The 18,111-nt window shown below is 37.3% G+C and overlaps 1 protein-coding gene across 1 annotated transcript in view; it reads right to left on the bottom strand.

The window, feature by feature from the left end:
• The window catches only part of LAMA2 (laminin subunit alpha 2), a 421,382-nt gene that overhangs the window by 242,949 nt on the left and 160,322 nt on the right, over positions 1 to 18,111 (bottom strand). Inside the window, exons 13-14 of the mRNA XM_040965651.1 lie at positions 4,134 to 4,235; positions 2,598 to 2,809 (exon numbers count right to left, since the gene is read on the bottom strand). Of these exons, the coding sequence (XP_040821585.1) occupies positions 2,598 to 2,809; positions 4,134 to 4,235 (314 nt within the window). The remainder of the gene's footprint in view (positions 1 to 2,597; positions 2,810 to 4,133; positions 4,236 to 18,111) is intronic.

The raw sequence follows: 18,111 nt of genomic DNA, 5'->3' as shown, positions 1-18,111 counted from the left end.
GTTTTTTTTTTTTTCTTCCTGAATCAGAGATCTGTTGCGAGAGGTGACAGAAAAAGCCCTTGTGTCAGCACACGCCGCCCACGCCCGGAGTGCATCACCCTTGTATTGCATAATCTCAGAAGACATCAAACTGAAATCAGTGATTGTAAGAGAAGCAGATACTGAAATTGTCTGACATAAATCAGGAGGAAATGTTTTTAGAGTAATCCGTCTGAGAAGCAAATCTGACAAAAAAAATTAATTAAATAAAAAATGAAAAAGCCTCTAGCCACTTGGTCAAATTTGCTTGTCATTCATTTTGAAAGCTAGAGGACTCATCTCCTTGTACTGTGTAAACATCATGACAATCTCTATTTACAAATGGGAAAAACATAATTAGTTCCTAAGTGCTGCTCTCATCTTCACGGCATGTTTAACCCAGCTCCTAGCAGAATTGCCTATGCAAAAGAGAAGTATTGTTTGGCAGTGGCTCTGTTTACAAATCTGTAATTCTCCCCTTTGGGAAATTGTAATAATGATTATACTTAGTTGAAATATTACTAGTGAAAGTGAAACTAGGCAGTACAAGCAAATGATGTAAGCGGAAAATATCAGCAATAAAATAAACACAATATTGGAGACATTGCTTTGATTAGAGTATGCCAAGTTGTCAGGTGGGAGTCACGTCTGATCATCCAACTTGCTTGGATATAGGTAAAACATCCCATTATATCTTGTACATTAGAGTAGAACAGCAGAAGGAAAAAAGAGCTCCTGGGTCTGGCATGGTAGCCTAATATGTAAAATCCTCTCCTTGCACACCAGGATCCCATATGGGCACCAAATCGTGTCCCAGCAGCCTCACTTTCCTTATGGATCTCGGCTTGTGGCCTGGGAAAGCAGTCAAGGACGGCCCAAAGCCTTGAGACTCTGCACCCTTGTGGGAGACCCGAAAGAAGATCCTAGCTCCTGGCTTCAGATTGGTTCAGCACGAGTCATTGCGGCCACTTGTTGAATGAATCAGTGTACAAAGATATTCCTCTCTGTCTCTTCTCTCTGTATATTTAACTTTTCATAAAAATAAATACATTTTTTAACAAGAGCTCATTAAGCATTCAGATTAAAATCCTATCAAAACAAAGGCAGGTGGCTGTTGCAGCAGTCAACATAGCATGGTTGGGTCCCTGCATCCACACTGGAGTATTTGGTTGGAATCACAGTGCTATGCTTTGGATCCAGCATTCTGCTGCTGTGCACCTCCGGAGGCAGGAGTCCCTGTCATGCACGTGGGAGACCTGGATTCAGTGTCGCCTTCAGTATCTGACCCCGTCCCAACTGCTGATGTCATGATGAGTGATTTAGCTAGATGGGCGATCTTTCTCTTTCCATGTCTGTCTCTCTTTTTAATGAATGAATGAACAAATAAATAGATAAATAAATTTTTTAAGTTTTCAGGCAAAAAATCATTGTTTTAAAGACAGAAATAGTAACCTAGAGTCAGTTGGATATAGGCAATATTGTGCTCAAACAGAGGAATTGTCACTTTACATAATGAAAAATGAGAAGACGCTATTGCAGCGAAGTGTTTAGGCAATGATCAGTTCATGTAATTATCACATATCACTTTCACGAGGACTCTGTATGGTAGGCCTTATTCTCTCCAATTTGTACTTGCAGGAGTTGAGTCATTCAAAAACCAATGCTTGAGAAAGCTCACATCTAATACGGTCCACAGCTTACTGATCAGTTTGGCTCCAAAACTTTTTGTTTTTAAGATTTATTTATTTTTATTGGAAAGTTAGATATACAGAGAGGAGTAGAGACAGCGAGGAAGACTTCCGTCTGATGATCCACTCCCCAAGTGACCTCAAAGGCCAGTGCTGTACAGATCTGAAGCCAGGAGGCAGGAATTTTGTCTAGGTTTTCCATGCAGGTGCAGGATCCCAAGGATTTCGGACATCCTCGACTGCTTTCGCAGGCCACAAGCAGGGAGCTGGATGGGAAGTGGAACTGCTGGGATTGGAACCGGTGCCCATATGGGATCCCGGCACGTTTAAGGCAAGGACTTCAGCTGTTAGGCCACTGTGCTGGGCCCTCCAAAAATTCTCTCCTCTATATCATGTAGTTATTATGGTCATTCAGTGTTTTATAAAGAGCAAAGATGAAAAAGAGCGAATGAAGAGGTTTACATGTCTTATCCTAAATTATATATTGTTCTGTCAAATTCTAGCGAGTGAATTAATGGAACAAAATACATAGTAAACAACTCTTTGTATATAGGACTTCCAAAATTAAATCTTGTATGATTCCCACAATCTAAGCCACTGTGAAGAAAACTTTAATTTCTAGGATGGTATTTTCCATATAGGAAACATTTTTCCCCCTAAAAGCTATGGCAACACAGCTAGTGAGCCATCAAGTACATTAAGCAACAAAAGAAATCTATTCTTTACATTTAACATACTGACGGCATGTTAGGGATACCATTCAGAAAAATGCTGTTTATTCCTATTTGCTATGTGAAGATCATAAATCTAGAGATTTAAACTATCCTAGCCAGTGCAGGTTTGCCTAATGATGAACCTGTGAGCAAGGGGAGATGCAGTTCTTGCTTTTACCTGAAGATGGCATCCATCCCAAAGCTGTATGTGATCTGTATCAGGACTCGCTTCACATTTGCCAGCACTGTCATAAATTCTCTTCTGTTGATTGGAATACGTGTGTCATATCTGTGAAATGATTCTCTTTTAAGCAACAGTACGTGAACGTGCTCTTCAGATGGTTGAAGGTAGACTTCTTCTTGGGCTGTGCTGATTCTCAAGCCATGTCCCTAAAAGGAGAAAGTGTTAAGAGCTAAAACTAGGAGGCTCTGACAGAGTATAGGGTACCTCAACGGGTGTTTAATTCTAGCTGAATTTATCATTAAGTGTGTTTCTCGTATCCATACAGGGAGGGCCACGCAATGGAAGCATTAGTCTTAGCCAGACACAATACAAAGTATAAGTTTCTTGAACTTCAATGACCTTGCTCTCCCCATGAGCTCTACAATAATAATAGTTGGCAACCTGTAAATATGCATTAATTACAAGAATTAAAATTACAAGATGCTTGATTTTTTAATACATGACAACATTATGCACTTGAAATGCATTATTTTCTAATGGGTAAAGGTTGTAAAGGACATTGAAAAAGAAATTTCAGTTAATTAAGCTATCCTTTGAAAAGACTCTTACAAATGGGGAAACGCAAATGAAGAAAAGGCCTGCGTTCAAAGTCACAAGCGGTTCATGACATTCGAGCCCACAGACATATACAGCATACATTTCTTCCTGCATTTGTAAGAATGATATGTAACTTGCCCACATTTGACACCCAGAGAATCCCTTTATGCTTAATGAATCCCAAGCTGAAATGATAGTTTTCTATCCGACCACCTCATTATCCAACCCTGGAAAACACTCATTTCTAGGGAGGCATTTTGGAACTTTCTCACTGATTCTCATAAAAGATTCAAGACAAAGTACACAACAGCCTGATGACAAAATAACACCTATTCACTTGGAATGATAACAGGCTTGCAAGGATGCGTCTTTGAGTTTGAGAGTATAAGCTACGGGGAAAAAAAAACATATGAAAGACAGTATCTATGATACCTACATGTTTTCCACATGGGAAATTTCTATGAGCTCCGTGTGTTGAAAGGAATTTGTCCTATACATTTTTTTTTTGCCTAAATTAGGATGTTAAAGCAAAAAATAAACTGAAGTAAATCAATTTTGTTTTTTCATTTACTTCTGCCTAAAATCAACAAAAGTTCAGGGGAGATGGAAATATATAACTATGTAAACATACATTCACTTAAATATTGTCATGTGTGCATTCTTGGAAACATTGCCATTATGTTCTAAATTTTAATTACAAATTTGGTGTATGGGCCACCTTTCGTAATGAGGACTCGGTAACTGTTCTTGGCTTCTTCAATATATCTAACAGTGAAGTGTGGAAGAATAAAAAATACTAAGGTACATTTTCCACAGTAGTATAGCTGATGTTAATATAACAACAAACTTGCCCATGTCAAAAGTAGCACGCCCAAATCAAACCAGATAAAGATTCCAAATGGATGGACATGAAGAATGGCTCAAGGACTCTACCTCTAAGATGATCAGAAGCTGGAGGGTACGTTCGATGTCTTCTTCTTCTTCCTCGAGGTCATAGGATATAGTGAATGTCAGTTGTCCTCCGACTGCCGAGAGCTACAAGAAAGAAGATGGGTAATCATTACAAGACAGGAGATGAGCCACTAAATCAAATGTCACTTATCACGTGAGAATCATTGTATTTCTCTAGAGGGTAGGGTTAGAAGATGCAGAGAATCACTGCTGCACGGAGTGGGAATGCCAGACACGTCTTTAGGACTAACCTTTCCACCAACCATTCCCAGCAACGACAAGCTGAAATAAATACAATGCATATCTTATTGTTTCTGGTGTTGCAGGTTTGCTGAAATCGGGGGAGTCCCGTGAAGCCCAAGGAGCCCTTCCCGTCATCCCTCAGTGTATGAGTTGAGCTGTACAATTTCCAAACAGTGAAAGGGTTTCTGACAAAATTGGGAGATTTCTACTTGTCCCCACGGGTCATTCACTTTTGGTGATTTTAACTGCTTCCAACGAAGACATTCCTCTACCTGACAGGCACTTTAGCTCACAAGCCAAGCTGGGAAGTGTTGTTGGTCGAAGGATAATTCGAGTTTAGCAGCAAATTTTAATTTTTGTTAAAATTCAATCAAAACTGCCAGAGAAGGTAAACTTTTCCCTATGTAATCAAATTAACTTAGTTTGAATGAATGCTTTAGCCTTTTTTCATTAAGTCAACTTCTTTCCTCCTCACACACATGCCAAGTACGATTCAATTATGCTTGAGGTTTACATTTTCTGACATTGACAATAACCTTGTAGAAATTAAAAACGGGAAAAGGAGAAAGCAAGATTATTGATAGGATGAGAATCAAACGCAGAACTATGAGGAACAGAGTCAATGCAAATGTGGCAGGCTGTTTCTCAAAATTTCCACTCTAGCTTTGTAAATAAATATATTCATAGAGTCAAGTACATGACTGCTAGTCCATTGTTTGCTCGACACTAACATAAGGAGATTCAGCTTTGCAGCTGTCAGCTCTCCATGGCCCTTCAAGGAGTGATGCTGACCAGAAAGCAATCGAAGTGCAGAGGATGAAAGAGGAAGGACTGGACGAATCGTACACATGGCAATGTGGCTGATTCAACACTTTTTTAAAGATTTGTTTATTTTGCTTGAAAGTGATACATGGAAACAAAAAGAGACAGAAACAGCTTCCATCTGCTGGTTCATTCCTCAAATTGAGCAACAACCAGAGCTGAGATGAAGCCGGTAGCAGGAGCTTCTTTCGCATCTTGCATGTTGGTGCAGGGACCCAAGGCCTTAGTCCATCCTGTGCTGCTTTCCCAGGAGCTGGATTGGAAATGGAGCAGTCAGGACTTGAACCAGTACCCATATAGTATTCCATTGTTATAGGAGGAGGATTAATGGGCTATGCCATTGCTCCAGTCATGGAAATCTTTAAATTACACCACACCAATAATTCTAAGGAGTCGTTGGTGTTCTATGAGGAACTAAAATTCAGAAAACTTGTATTCTCTTGCTCCTCTTCCTACACAAGTTAATAAATAGTTACTTGGAAGATATCATTTGGAATTATTATGAATAACGAGGGGGGACTTAAGTAAAATACTTCCATTAAGACATAAAGTCCTTGTGCAAATTTGCAAGGCATTTGTTCAAGAAGAGGGAAAGGCAACACAAAGAATGCTTCATTTATTTCAGAGAAGATTGAAATTATGCAGAGTTTTGTAAATAATTATATTTGGTTAAAATTGGAGATTATTTGGAAAAGACACAGGGACACATATCTAAAATGTTTCACAGTTTTAAAGATTTATTTTTTTATTATTTTTATTGGAAAGGCGGATATACAGAGAGGAGAGACAGAGAGGAAGATCTTCCGTCCGATGATTCACTCCCCAAGTGAGCCGCAACGGGTCGATACTATGCCGGCCCGAAGCCAGGAGCCTCTTCCGGGTCTCCCACGCGGGTGCAGGGTCCCAAAGCTTTGGGCCGTCCTCGACTGCTTTCCTGGGCCACAGGCAGGGAGCTGGAAGGGAAGTGGGGCCCCCGGGATAGAACCGACGCTCATATGGGATCCCTCCCGGGCATGCAAGGTGAGGACCTTTAACCACCGCGCCACTGCACTGGGCCCTCCACAGCTTTAGAACTTAAATAATATATATATATACACACACACATATATATATGTATATGTATATATATACATACTTATATATGTCTAACAGACATATATATATAATTAAATGCGCATGTTACACTATCATTTCTTCTGTATATTTTTCTTAAAAAAACAACATATCCAAATTAGAAACTTTAATTTATACATACAAAAGTCAGAAGTTCTAAAAATGTACCTTTTCATTGTTTTATATTCATATAATTATCATCACATCTAGAAAATTCTTTAGTCAAATACATACACAAACAGGTTTTTAGAAACAGATGCTTAAGGTTTCACTCAGCAGTTTAGAGGCTAGACTCCTGGAAATAATAACTAATGCCCTGTTTTATTTCTTTGTACCTGTCTTCCATGAATTATTTCATTAATTGCTTATGGTGTCTCGTACGTGGGTGCAGAGGTCCAGGGAAGTTACTCAGCGTTTTCGGATGTTTCCAGCTCATGCATCTCAAAGAGCACATGCCATCGTATGTGAGACTTTCCAACAAACCAGTTAGGAGACTTTTTCTTAGGACATTATTTTCATAGGGAAATTTTGAGAATGCTCAGAGCCTACGTTGTCCTTTTCCACCTTTTGGAGAAATGTTTGCTGCCTCCTCTCTGCTTACTTCTCCCCTGTGCCAATGCCGCCTTTGCTTAGTTTCTCCATAGCCTTGCCTCCACACACCAATGACTCTGTGTCATCCCAATGCTTGTTCTCCATCAAATCCCACATGCCTTGTGCTGTCAATCACCGAATGGATTCACTCTGTCCTCTAGCTTTTACTAAGGGCTGTTTGTTCATTTCACCACTATACTAGTTTTTAGTTGATGTAACAAAATACTTGAGGCAGGCCATTCATGAAGAAAACGAGGTTCTATTTACCTCAATTTTGGAGATCTGACTTCGTGACTGTATGCCAAAGAGTCTCTTAGGAGTTTCCGTTAGACTGCCTGACCACAGCCAAGGGTAATGGTAGAAACGTGTAAGGCAAGGAGTAATCACATCTCAGAAGCCAGAGAGACACTGTGTGGGGCTTAGTTCATGATCTCATAAGGATATTTTTGAAATAATTAATTAGTGTCCAAGGAGAAATACTAGTGTTGGATACCTTAAAACCACACTGCAGTTGAGCCGATAACCTTCCTCTAGCCACCATCTTTAAATACCACAGTCAGAATACATTTTTACACCCTCACTAACTCAAAGCTAGAATTAAATAACAAAACACAAGGTCATGGGCAGGGGTGGGTTGGGGAGGAACACTAAAACCATATGTAACCCCCAGCAATCCACCAAACTTTAGGATACAGGATATTACACCTACTCTTTGTATTCCTATCCATTCATCCATTGTCCAGCATCAGAATTCCATTAAATATGTTTTTAAGCTTACTGACAAATCATGAAACATCTTTGAAGCCTTATTGTTTAAAACACCTAAGGATCCTCTCATTTTCTCTCATTAACTTTTTTTTTTGCATTTAATTTTATAACAATGTTTCATAGTCTCTGATGTTCCCCCTTCCCCTCCTCTTACCCTCCCCCCGTGGTCATTAACTTTTATTTTTAATCTTTATCTGACCTGTGATAGCTTTTAGAATCCCTGACCTGCTTGTTTTCCATTAGCATGAAATCTACACACCATCTGCTCTGGCCATATGTATCTCAGTGTCATTACTAGCTACAGTTATGTTTTTCTTATCTCACACCCAGTTTTCAGTTTAAATAGCTCTCCCTCTATTGGTTTCAAGGAAAATTCACGTCTCATTCCTCAGTCGACATCTCGTATCATATGCTACGATGCTGCATTAATTCCCTTGGGCCACCATGACAAAGCACCACATACAGAACAGTTTAAGCTATAAAATTTTGTTTTTTCACAGGGAACAGGAATAGGCCAAAATTGTGAGATCCAGGTCAGTAGAGATGGCTTCTCCTGAGGACTCCCCTGATGATCATCTTCCCTCCATCTCTTAATCTCATCTCCCACGTGTATCTGTGTCTCCCTCATTTTATCTTCTTGTAAAGTCCCAAGTCAGGTAGTGCTCAGCTTAAGGCCTTCAGTCTGTCTTAGTTACTACTTTAAAGATTGTCCCTGGGGAAAGCACTCCTAGCCCAGTGGTAAAGATGCCCATGTCCCACCTCAGAAGATCTGGGATTCCTACCTCCAGCTTCCCTCCAACGCAGGGGAGCAAAAATGGCCCCTGTAACATGTACACCACCACATGGGAGACCTGTGCTTTCCTTTTCCAGCTTGTGTTCATTTCCCAGGTCTCTGCTTAAGCCAATCACAGCCCTGGCTGCTGTAAGCATCTGGGGAGTAAGTAGCCGAGAATGTTTTCTCCCTCACTCTTTCAAGCAAAACAGGCTTTTTAAAGATTATAATATGAGACATTTAGAGGAACAAAATTGTATCTAACACAAGCTTTCTCCAGTGTCAATCTCATTATTTCTAAGTTTCCCAAAAACCACACTTTTTTTCATTTTTCTCAACTTTCATGGTTAGTTGTAAGTTTGATCAAAGAACCAAAATCTCCCTTATCTTCACACCTGAGTGCATTTCCCGGTACATACACTGTATTTCAACAAAATGTCTTTATAAGTGCTGTATTTCTCCATTTTAAACTAGAAACTCAAGAGCACTATGATGTATATCACTTAATTCTTTCCCCAATCTCCTTTGTTGAAAAAAATCATGTCTAAATTTCCATTCCCATTGATATATCACAGTATTTAAATTCATTTCTCCTACTTCAGAATCTCTGTTAAAACAAGCAAAGTTTCTTCAATGATTATTTCTATTGTTACACCTCCTAAAGCACAGCTTTCAGGGCCTCTGGGATCTCTAACACCATTCGCCTTTCAGTGTAGATTCAGTACCTTCCGGGAGCTCGCCAGGCCCTGATTACAAGCTGTGGATTTACATTCTTCTGGGCACCACACTAAACTCTCAAAGGCATTGTGGGATATGAAATACACTTGGAAGAGAACTACAACAAAACTAAAGACACTGCACAGCCAGTTCAGGATAGTTTATAATTTTCAGTTAACTATCAATGTATTTATGAGTCAATATTGTGATTTAGCAGGTAAGAACCAGTACTTGGAATGCTGGGGCATCACACCCATGGTCACCATTTGGATCCCACTTGCTTCTTTTCCAATCCAGTTCCCTACTAATGGTCAGAGAAAGCAATGACCCAACAGCTTATGTTGCTGCCCCATGTCAGGAACCTGAAAGGAAGCTCCTGGCTCATGAAAATGCCTCAGCCCAGGGCTGATCACTGGCAGACTTCTGGGGAGTAAATTAGTGGATGTAACGTCTTCTTTGCTCTCTCTGTCTCTATATCTTTTGAATAGATGAATTAATGTCAAAACAAATAAAATCACACATACATATTTTTAAATTATTTTTACCCTAACTGCACAACAAAACTACGACACATTTTTCTGACTCAAGGAAGCACTTTGAAAAGACTACAAGAAAAAGTTCTCCAGAGTAAGTTTGAGAACTTCTACTGTAGTCTATTTTTATATCTACATACCCTGATATTTTTTCCTGTTGAAATTCTTATCAATACAAACTCAACTATTAAAGTGTTTTAAAATATACTTATTTTCATTTCATTTTATATCAGAAAGAACTACAGAAGGGTGGAAGAGACAGAGAAGGGGAGCTCTTCCAATGACTCCAGGCTCACTCCTCAAATGACTCCAGGCCAGGAAACTAGAACTTCCTTTAAGACTGCCATGTAGGTATAAGAGGTCCACCTGTCTGGGTCATCTCCACTGCTCTTCCAAGTGCATTAGCTAGGAGATGAATATGAAGTGGACAGCCAGGACTTGAGCAGGTACCCATAATGGATGCCAGTGTCACAGGCAGTAGCTTAAGCTTGGACATGAAGCTGTCTTAATATGGAATGCCAGCATCAGAGGTGGCAGCTTAGACCACTATGCCTGAAAAGCTACTTTTCACTGATTTCCTGGATAATGTTGCAGTAGTTTTAAGACTTTAGAAAGAAATGCTTACCCTTGATATTTCCACAATAAAGGACTCTAGGATTTGTAGAATATCATTCAAACAAACTCATCCTTTAACATTCATTCAAGAATTCTAGGAAACATATCAAAATATTGGTATGTTATATTTACTATACATAAGTTTAATTTTCCATAATTTTGAAATTTTTGTGGTTCTCATTTATTCTTTTTTATCTCTGAAAGTTTCAAACTAGTTCATTTTGGGAGTGATAATGCTTTCTGAACTTATAGAGAGTTTTACCTATGCAGCTAGTAGAACATTTTATATTCTTTGTAATTTTGGAAATCAGCTGTTATCATTCTATTGGGTAGCAAAATACAGCCAACCAAAAACAGAATTAAGTGCAATTTCAAGTATACTTCAAGGCAATCCAAGACATAGATTAGATACCATTTACCAGAAAAAAAAAAACTGTAATCCCTTCCAGGACTTAACCTAGAATAGTTCATTCCATAAGGTTCCCTAACAATTTAGCCTTTCATTTCTTTGTGTATTTATTAAGGGGAATGCACTTTAGGGAAATTCATTCATCAAAACGAGAGGCCACCACAAGGAAAAGGCGCTGTGTCCATCCATCCTTGGAGATGGCTTGTGGCTAAGCCAATCACACTCAGTTTTGCCCATCAAGAAAAGGACAAAACAAGTAGCTGTCCCCTGTGAGACCCTATTTTCATTCTTCAGGGAAAACAGTCCCATTTGCAAGTTATTGTCACTAAGCAATCTATAACCCAATTCCAGATTGTACTGTAGAGTGCATGGCACATGACTGCATTACAGATTTAATAAGGCAGGAAGGTTTCCCACTATGACTAGAAAGACAAAAGGTAACTGAAGAAATTTAACTTTATGGAAACTTTTAATATTAGAATACTTGTGTTCTGGACTTTCTTTCAAACGTTGAGACTTACTGGTATGAATTGAGGCACCAAGGTCTGATAAGCTTTCAACCTGGAGAGAAAAGTCTTTTCATAACACCATCCTGAATGTTTAATATCCTGATGATTGATTATATTAGTTTGCTAAATGGAGTGTAAAACTTTACTATTTGATTTTGCTCATTAGAGCAAATATTTTAGGAATGATATACCAAAATCAGATGAGGAAAAGGCTTTGTAATAATAATGAAAGGGTAAATTAACCATAGATCACAAATGGGGCAAACAATTCATCTTTGTAGATCTGAAATTTCAGAACCTTCGACTTTCAAAGAAATTGTCCCTCCCACAAAAGCATCTATTAATACATCTATGTATGGTGTTCCTCCGTGATATAGAAACACTATCAGACTTCAAGGCTTTGTTACATTCCTAAGAACATTGGCAACACTGAGATAGAAGTTCTGCTTTCTTAGAAAGCTTGATAGTTGCCAAGATTGGACAGAAACAAAAGGGTTCAGAATTAGCAGATAGAATGTAGAAGGAATGTCTTAAGTAACATTGCTTTAAGTGCACAGAGAATGAACTAGGGGTGCTGTGCATCAAATAGAGACAATATAATTCTAGAAATGGTGACTTGGGAGAGAGGGAAGGAGGGAGAGAGAGAGAGAAATGAGACAAGAAGAAAAACTAAACACTGTAGTAGTTCAGGGGCTACAAAGAGGGCATCTGAGGGAATGAACTGCCTTCCTCTATATTTTTTTCCTTTCTGCTTCTCAGCAGTTTCCACTCTCTTTCACAGAATTCCCTCCCTCCCTCCCTCCCTCCCTCCCTCCCTCCCTCCCTCCCTTCCTTCCTTCCTCCCTTCCTTCCTTCTATCTCTTGCTCGCTCTCTAATTTATCTCTCTTCATCTCGTCTTCTCTCCTCCACTGCTTCACTCACATAGAAATTCTCGTTGTCCTTTAGTGCACAGCATTGTTTGGATCGCAACAATGTCCCCTTTTTACATAAGCAGTGATTAAACTAGTAAGTAATACATATGATTTGGGGGCTCTTACTTTGGTACAAAACCTTTACAGTCAGTCCATGGAGCTTGATAATTTTGCATTCCTCTGTATTCAGGTCTTAAGTTTATAATGTAATGATGAACATTATGGATATCACAGAGCCAAAGACACTACCAGAAATACTCCCTCAGTGTAACTAACAATGGTAGATTGATTGAGGTCTTTCAACAGCCCACAGACCTAGTTTATCATATCCATTCTCCCTACTCACTTTAATTCCCCAAATTCCCATAAATTACCTCCTAGTCAACATTTATATAAACATTTCTTATTGGTGTCATCAAGTGATATTCACTATAACATTTTGATTGGCAGATGGAAGAAAGTAATTATGAGAGGCATTTATAGAGGAACCAAGAATCCAATATGAGCTCATCATAGGAATGCTTGTTTATTCACTGGAATCATGTCAAGCTATGTTTCTAATATTTTTCTTCCTTTTGTGTAACAAAGAAAAGACCAAACTCTGTTTTCCAGTAACTCAGTTATAGCACAAAGCAAGTAGAACTTTATGGGTCCAATCAGGTAAGACTATTTTTGGCTGTAATTGATCATGAAAAAAATCAATGTTTTTTTTTCATATAACAGGAATTTCATATGAAAAGTGGGACTCATACAAGAAGACACCCAATAAAATTTTAGACAGTCCAAATTTGAAAACACAATGGATTATTTTATTATTTCATATACATTTTGTAAGAGATCTACTTGAGAGCTGATGAAAATATAAACTCATAAATGTGTTTGCTATTTATCAAGTACTTACAAAAAGAACATCTTATACTATTGGTATTTAATGTTTGTTTTCAGATTTCTGATTTAGAAACCTACTTGATACTTTGTAACAAACACTGATAAAATTTTGATTTGAAATAGTAGAAACTCAGTTGTTCAATGTTGTGATATAACAGGTTAAGTCATTGCCTGTACAAAGGTTTGAGTCCTGGATGCTACACTTCTAAACCAGCAGTTCCCTGTTAACAACACTGGGAAAGCAGCAGAAGATGGCCCAAATGCTTGGGTCCCTGAGCGCCCATGGGATACCTGGAAAAAGCTCCCAATTTCTACCTAGCACAGAGCTCTAGCCGTTGCAGCAGTTTGAGAAGTGAACCAATAGATGGAAAATTACCTATTGCCCTGCCTTTCTGCGTGCTTCTGTCTGCCAGTCTCACTGTCTTACTAGCTCTGTGTTTCAAATAAAGAAGCCCTAAGAAAGAGAGAAAAGAAATAGCATAAGCTCAACAGATGTGAGTAAAAGGCAGGAGCCAAGTTTTATGAACCACTTTGGATTATCAGGCCAGAGTCAAAAACAGGTTGTCTGTAACAGCTGCATGCTCTCCATCTGTTGGTGTTTGGACAGAACATTCCATTAGTGCTCCTGTTATGGGCTGGATTAATTTATGTGTACATATTCGGTTCAAAAATACATGCAATACATAATTAAACACCAATATAATCAAATAAACCATAATTTTATATATATGATTGTTTCTTACTGACTTGGGCTTGAAATGTTTTCATTGTCTCTGCCAAGGAAATGGGAAAACTGCAAGCTTATGATATAAACACTGATGTTGATGAAAATAACAGGGTGCATTTAATCCAAGTTCCACCAAGTTAAATAGAAACAGACTTATGATTGTTATTTAAATGACAAGTCGGGAAAAATCAAATGTGTAATTCTTGTGAAAAAATTTTGAGAGAGCATAATGAAGTGATACCCACATTACTATTTTTCTTTTCTGTAAGAGATGTTTCGTTATTCTTTATCTTGCCAGTTAAGGATTTTTTTCTTCTCATAAGGATATGCATGATCCTGAATGGAATACAGCTGTTGTGCAGCCATTTCTTCCCTCTATTTTCAATGGAGAAGAAAGTGTGGAAATAGAGTCTTATTTTGCCTGTAGGTACCCTTCCGTGTGGTACCTTCTGCATCCATGCACACAGCCAGAATTCTGGATGTTTAACTGTGCTTAATTAATTTGAGTTTACCTTGTTCATACTGAGGCTATTTTTCAATAGTGGTTAAGAAACTGAAACACCAACTTTATAATACCTCATTGGTTTGATGCTAAGTGCTACTGATCTATCACTATCCCATATTCTCACTTCGTTCACTATAAACTCTGCAGGTGATTCTTTATTACAGTAGTAGAAGCTGGTTGTGAATTTTAGGAGGTAAGAATCCCTAGGGTTCAATGAATACTAAGTGATACTCCCAAGGAGAATGGGCAGGTTAATAAAATACAGTCAAGTGTCTACTTTCAGTATAAACAAGTAAAGAGTTCTGTTAGTATCCGACATGATTATTAATATAAAAGTCATATACAAACCACAAATGATTAAGCTCATTCTTGGAAAATTTCCAGACCTAGTTTTGGATATTGTCTTTAAGTGCTGTTTGGTCCTTTGGAAGTTATTTACATCTCTGAGTTTCAGTTAGTTTTCACTAAAATGAGCTAAATTAAACATAGGCCAGAAGTTGTTCTTTTTTTTTTTTTTGAGTATGAAGTGAGAAACTACAAATAAACTCATCACCTGGTACCTTGTTTTCAACACCTGTTGTTAGTCATACTATTTTATAAGTATAGATTTCAAAGTTAAAATATCACTAAGATTTCACACTTAAAAATTCTGATGACACTAATATATATTTCAACTTGCTAAATGCACTTTAAAATCTTAGGAAATGGGAGAAATTACAGTGTGGTAAGATTCAGATCTTAATTCATGCCTTAATGTTTTCCTGTGCTATTCTGCATATGCATTTTACAGACAGTAGTCGCCACATAAATATCTTCTAAATTTTATTCAACTTCATCACTATATATCAGCTAAATATAATATACTCAGACAAGATATAAAATCTGGGATAAATTTATATTGTCCCTATGAGATATCTTGCAGGTATTTATAAAATATGAATTGATTCATTTTCTATTATTTTTGTCAATTGTAACATTAGGTCAAAGGAGATGTGTCTATTGAGCCTTTTGGTGATTTCAGCTTATTACAGCAGCTTACTGTACTGGTTAAACAAAAGCATATTTGTTTTCAAACAGAAACCTTTAGCCTTTGGGAAGTTTGATCTGAAGTTGAAGGGGACAAACCAATCTCTAAGTCATTTAGACATTTACACACACAAAGCAACCATATAGCATTACTTTTTGCCATCTCTTTTATGCTAGAAAAGTTATGTAAATTCCAGCATCCAATGCATATTTTAAAAGTCACAAGGCAATTTCAATGCATTGCAATATATGAACAAATAGTACCTATCTTACTCCAAAGGTGGATAATACATGGATTACAAAAAGCAGTGATCAAGCCACAATCACAGCTAGTCAGAGACTATTCGGAGGAGAGGTATCATTCCTTGACACCACCATTCCAGAGACGAGTGGACAAATTAGAGTTCACCCAGTGGTATGTACGACCAGGATGGTGATGGTTCCAGCAGCTGAACAAAAGATCTGGGAAGAGGATGGGAATCTCACACCTTAAAAGGAAATGACTTTAAAAATGTGACTGCTTTTTAGAAAGGCTGGGAGGCCTACTGAATATACTTGGAAGGAAATTTGCTGCTTTTATTTCATTCATAGAGCCTAAACGCACACATTATATTAATTTATGAAACCTAGAACCACTATATATGGAATGAGTTCTCTAGGAGGATACACATGTGTCCTAGACATGAGTCCCTGAAGAGATTTACATGTATCTGCAAGGATGAAAACACTTTCTTGCTTCTGCAGAGAGCTTGGTCTACATCTCTGATTTTGGTATAGAACTCATAATTCCATTCTGCTAAAGAGTACAGCTGATGTATTAGAAGCCTGTTACATTTCACCCTTTATAATTTCTACTATACAGCACCAGAAAAGCAATTAGCTTTATATAGATCTGCACCATGTTTTATGATTCTGGATATAAAGTATAAAGAGGTAAGCATAATATGTTTGATAAGTAGTGTAGGATTAACATATTTAATAACATACTTGTACAGTATTGATTAATGTATTATACTATGGTGAAAAAATACAATTACAAACATAGACTTCTTGATGTAAAATACCAGCTCTGCCACTTGTTGGTTCTGTGTGAGCAGAGTAAATTAGCTCTTCAATTTTCACATAATAAATATATATGTATATTTATACAAATATATATATTTACAGAAAATTAAGATTATATAACACTACCAAATATGTTTGTTATGATGACTCAACTGATTACTCTGGTATAGTACTTGACAATTTGTAACTGCTTAAGAAAGATTATCTGTCAATATTGTTATTTTCATTATTGCCCTTGTAAAAAATTATCTCCAAAATTTTGTAAAATAGAAAAGCAGAAATATAACATTTAAATACAACACATGGTTTTTGTTCTTTCAGTATTACTTATTCTTTTTTATTTTTACATTTTATTATTATTATTATTATCATTTTATTATACAGTTCCATAGGCTCCTGGCATTTTCCTTATTCCCTCCCCACTTCTCTCCCCCCACCTAGTTTCTCTATATCATTACTAAAATATAGTTCTTCATACACAGTCATATGTCCATCATTGCAGACATGGACAATGGCAGAGAGTCCAGCATCTTATTGTCAAGATCTAGCACACAGTTTCATTGTAAGTCCATCTTTGTCTGGAAGTAGAAATGCATACTACATTGTATCCTCACATCTGGATGTTAGTCTCCATTTTATAGCTACTATACATCCCCTTGAATGAAAAGTCATAATACAAAATCAACAATAGAAAGAAAAATAGAAATTTGCAATGCCATGAAGTTAAATGACATGTTACTAGATATGACAGTCTCCATTACACAACTACTATGCATTCCCTTAAATGAAAAGCCACAAAACAGAATCAACATCCAAGAGAAAAAAGAAATTAACAACACCATGAACAACAACATGCTACTAAATGACTAACATGTAGCTGAAGAAATGAAAATCAAGAACCTTCTTAAAGAAAATGATGCCACTGCATGATCTATGAGTCATTGAATGATTTAATCAGAAGAAAGTGTTTTGAAGAGATGAAACTACAGAAAACAAGAAAACCCATGTGATATAGTTTCTGTTGTGCATGTGAAAAAAATCAACTGACATATAAAGGAATGCCGATTAAATTCACAGGAGATCTCTCTCAGGAAACTCTATAAGCAAGAAGAGAATGGAGTGACATATTCCAGATTCTAAAAGAAAAATTGTCGGCCTAGGATAACATATCCAGCAAAGCTTTCTTTCATCTTTGAAAATGAAACAAAATTCTTCCAAAGTAAAGAAAAGCTAAAAGAATTTGCCTCTTTCAAACCTACCCTACAAATGATACTTCAAGATGTTCTCTTGACAGAGAAGAGGAATAGCACCTACCAAACCCAAAGGCAAACAGGAAGAACATCCCAGTAAAATGACAACAGAAGACTAAACCAATGAACAACCCATTCCTAAAATGACAGGACCAAAGTACCACCTATGTATATTTAACTCTGAATGTAAATGGCTTAAGCTCAATCAAACATAGATTAGTAGACTGAATTAAAAAACAAAACATCTATTTATTGTCTAGAAGAGTATCACTTATTCTTAAATGTTTTTTAACAGGTGAAATGATTTGAATGAAAAAGATCTCCACTATTTGTGATATCTGAGCAATATATTTGTGATTTTAATACCTACAAAATGTCACTGGTATTCAATTAGAAAGTATACTTTACGTAGAGTACTTTTAAAAGATGTTTTTAAAAACCCATAGGATTTTCTGAAACAGTACGTTGAGACAACACAACAAAAAGGAAGTCATT

The sequence above is a fragment of the Ochotona curzoniae genome, unplaced genomic scaffold, assembly GCF_017591425.1.
Source record: "Ochotona curzoniae isolate NIBS_2020 unplaced genomic scaffold, NIBS_Ocur_1.0 scaffold_3890, whole genome shotgun sequence".
Taxonomy (NCBI): domain Eukaryota; kingdom Metazoa; phylum Chordata; class Mammalia; order Lagomorpha; family Ochotonidae; genus Ochotona; species Ochotona curzoniae.
The sequence above is the reverse complement of the archived record's forward strand: the minus strand, read 5'-3'. Positions and strand labels throughout refer to the sequence as shown.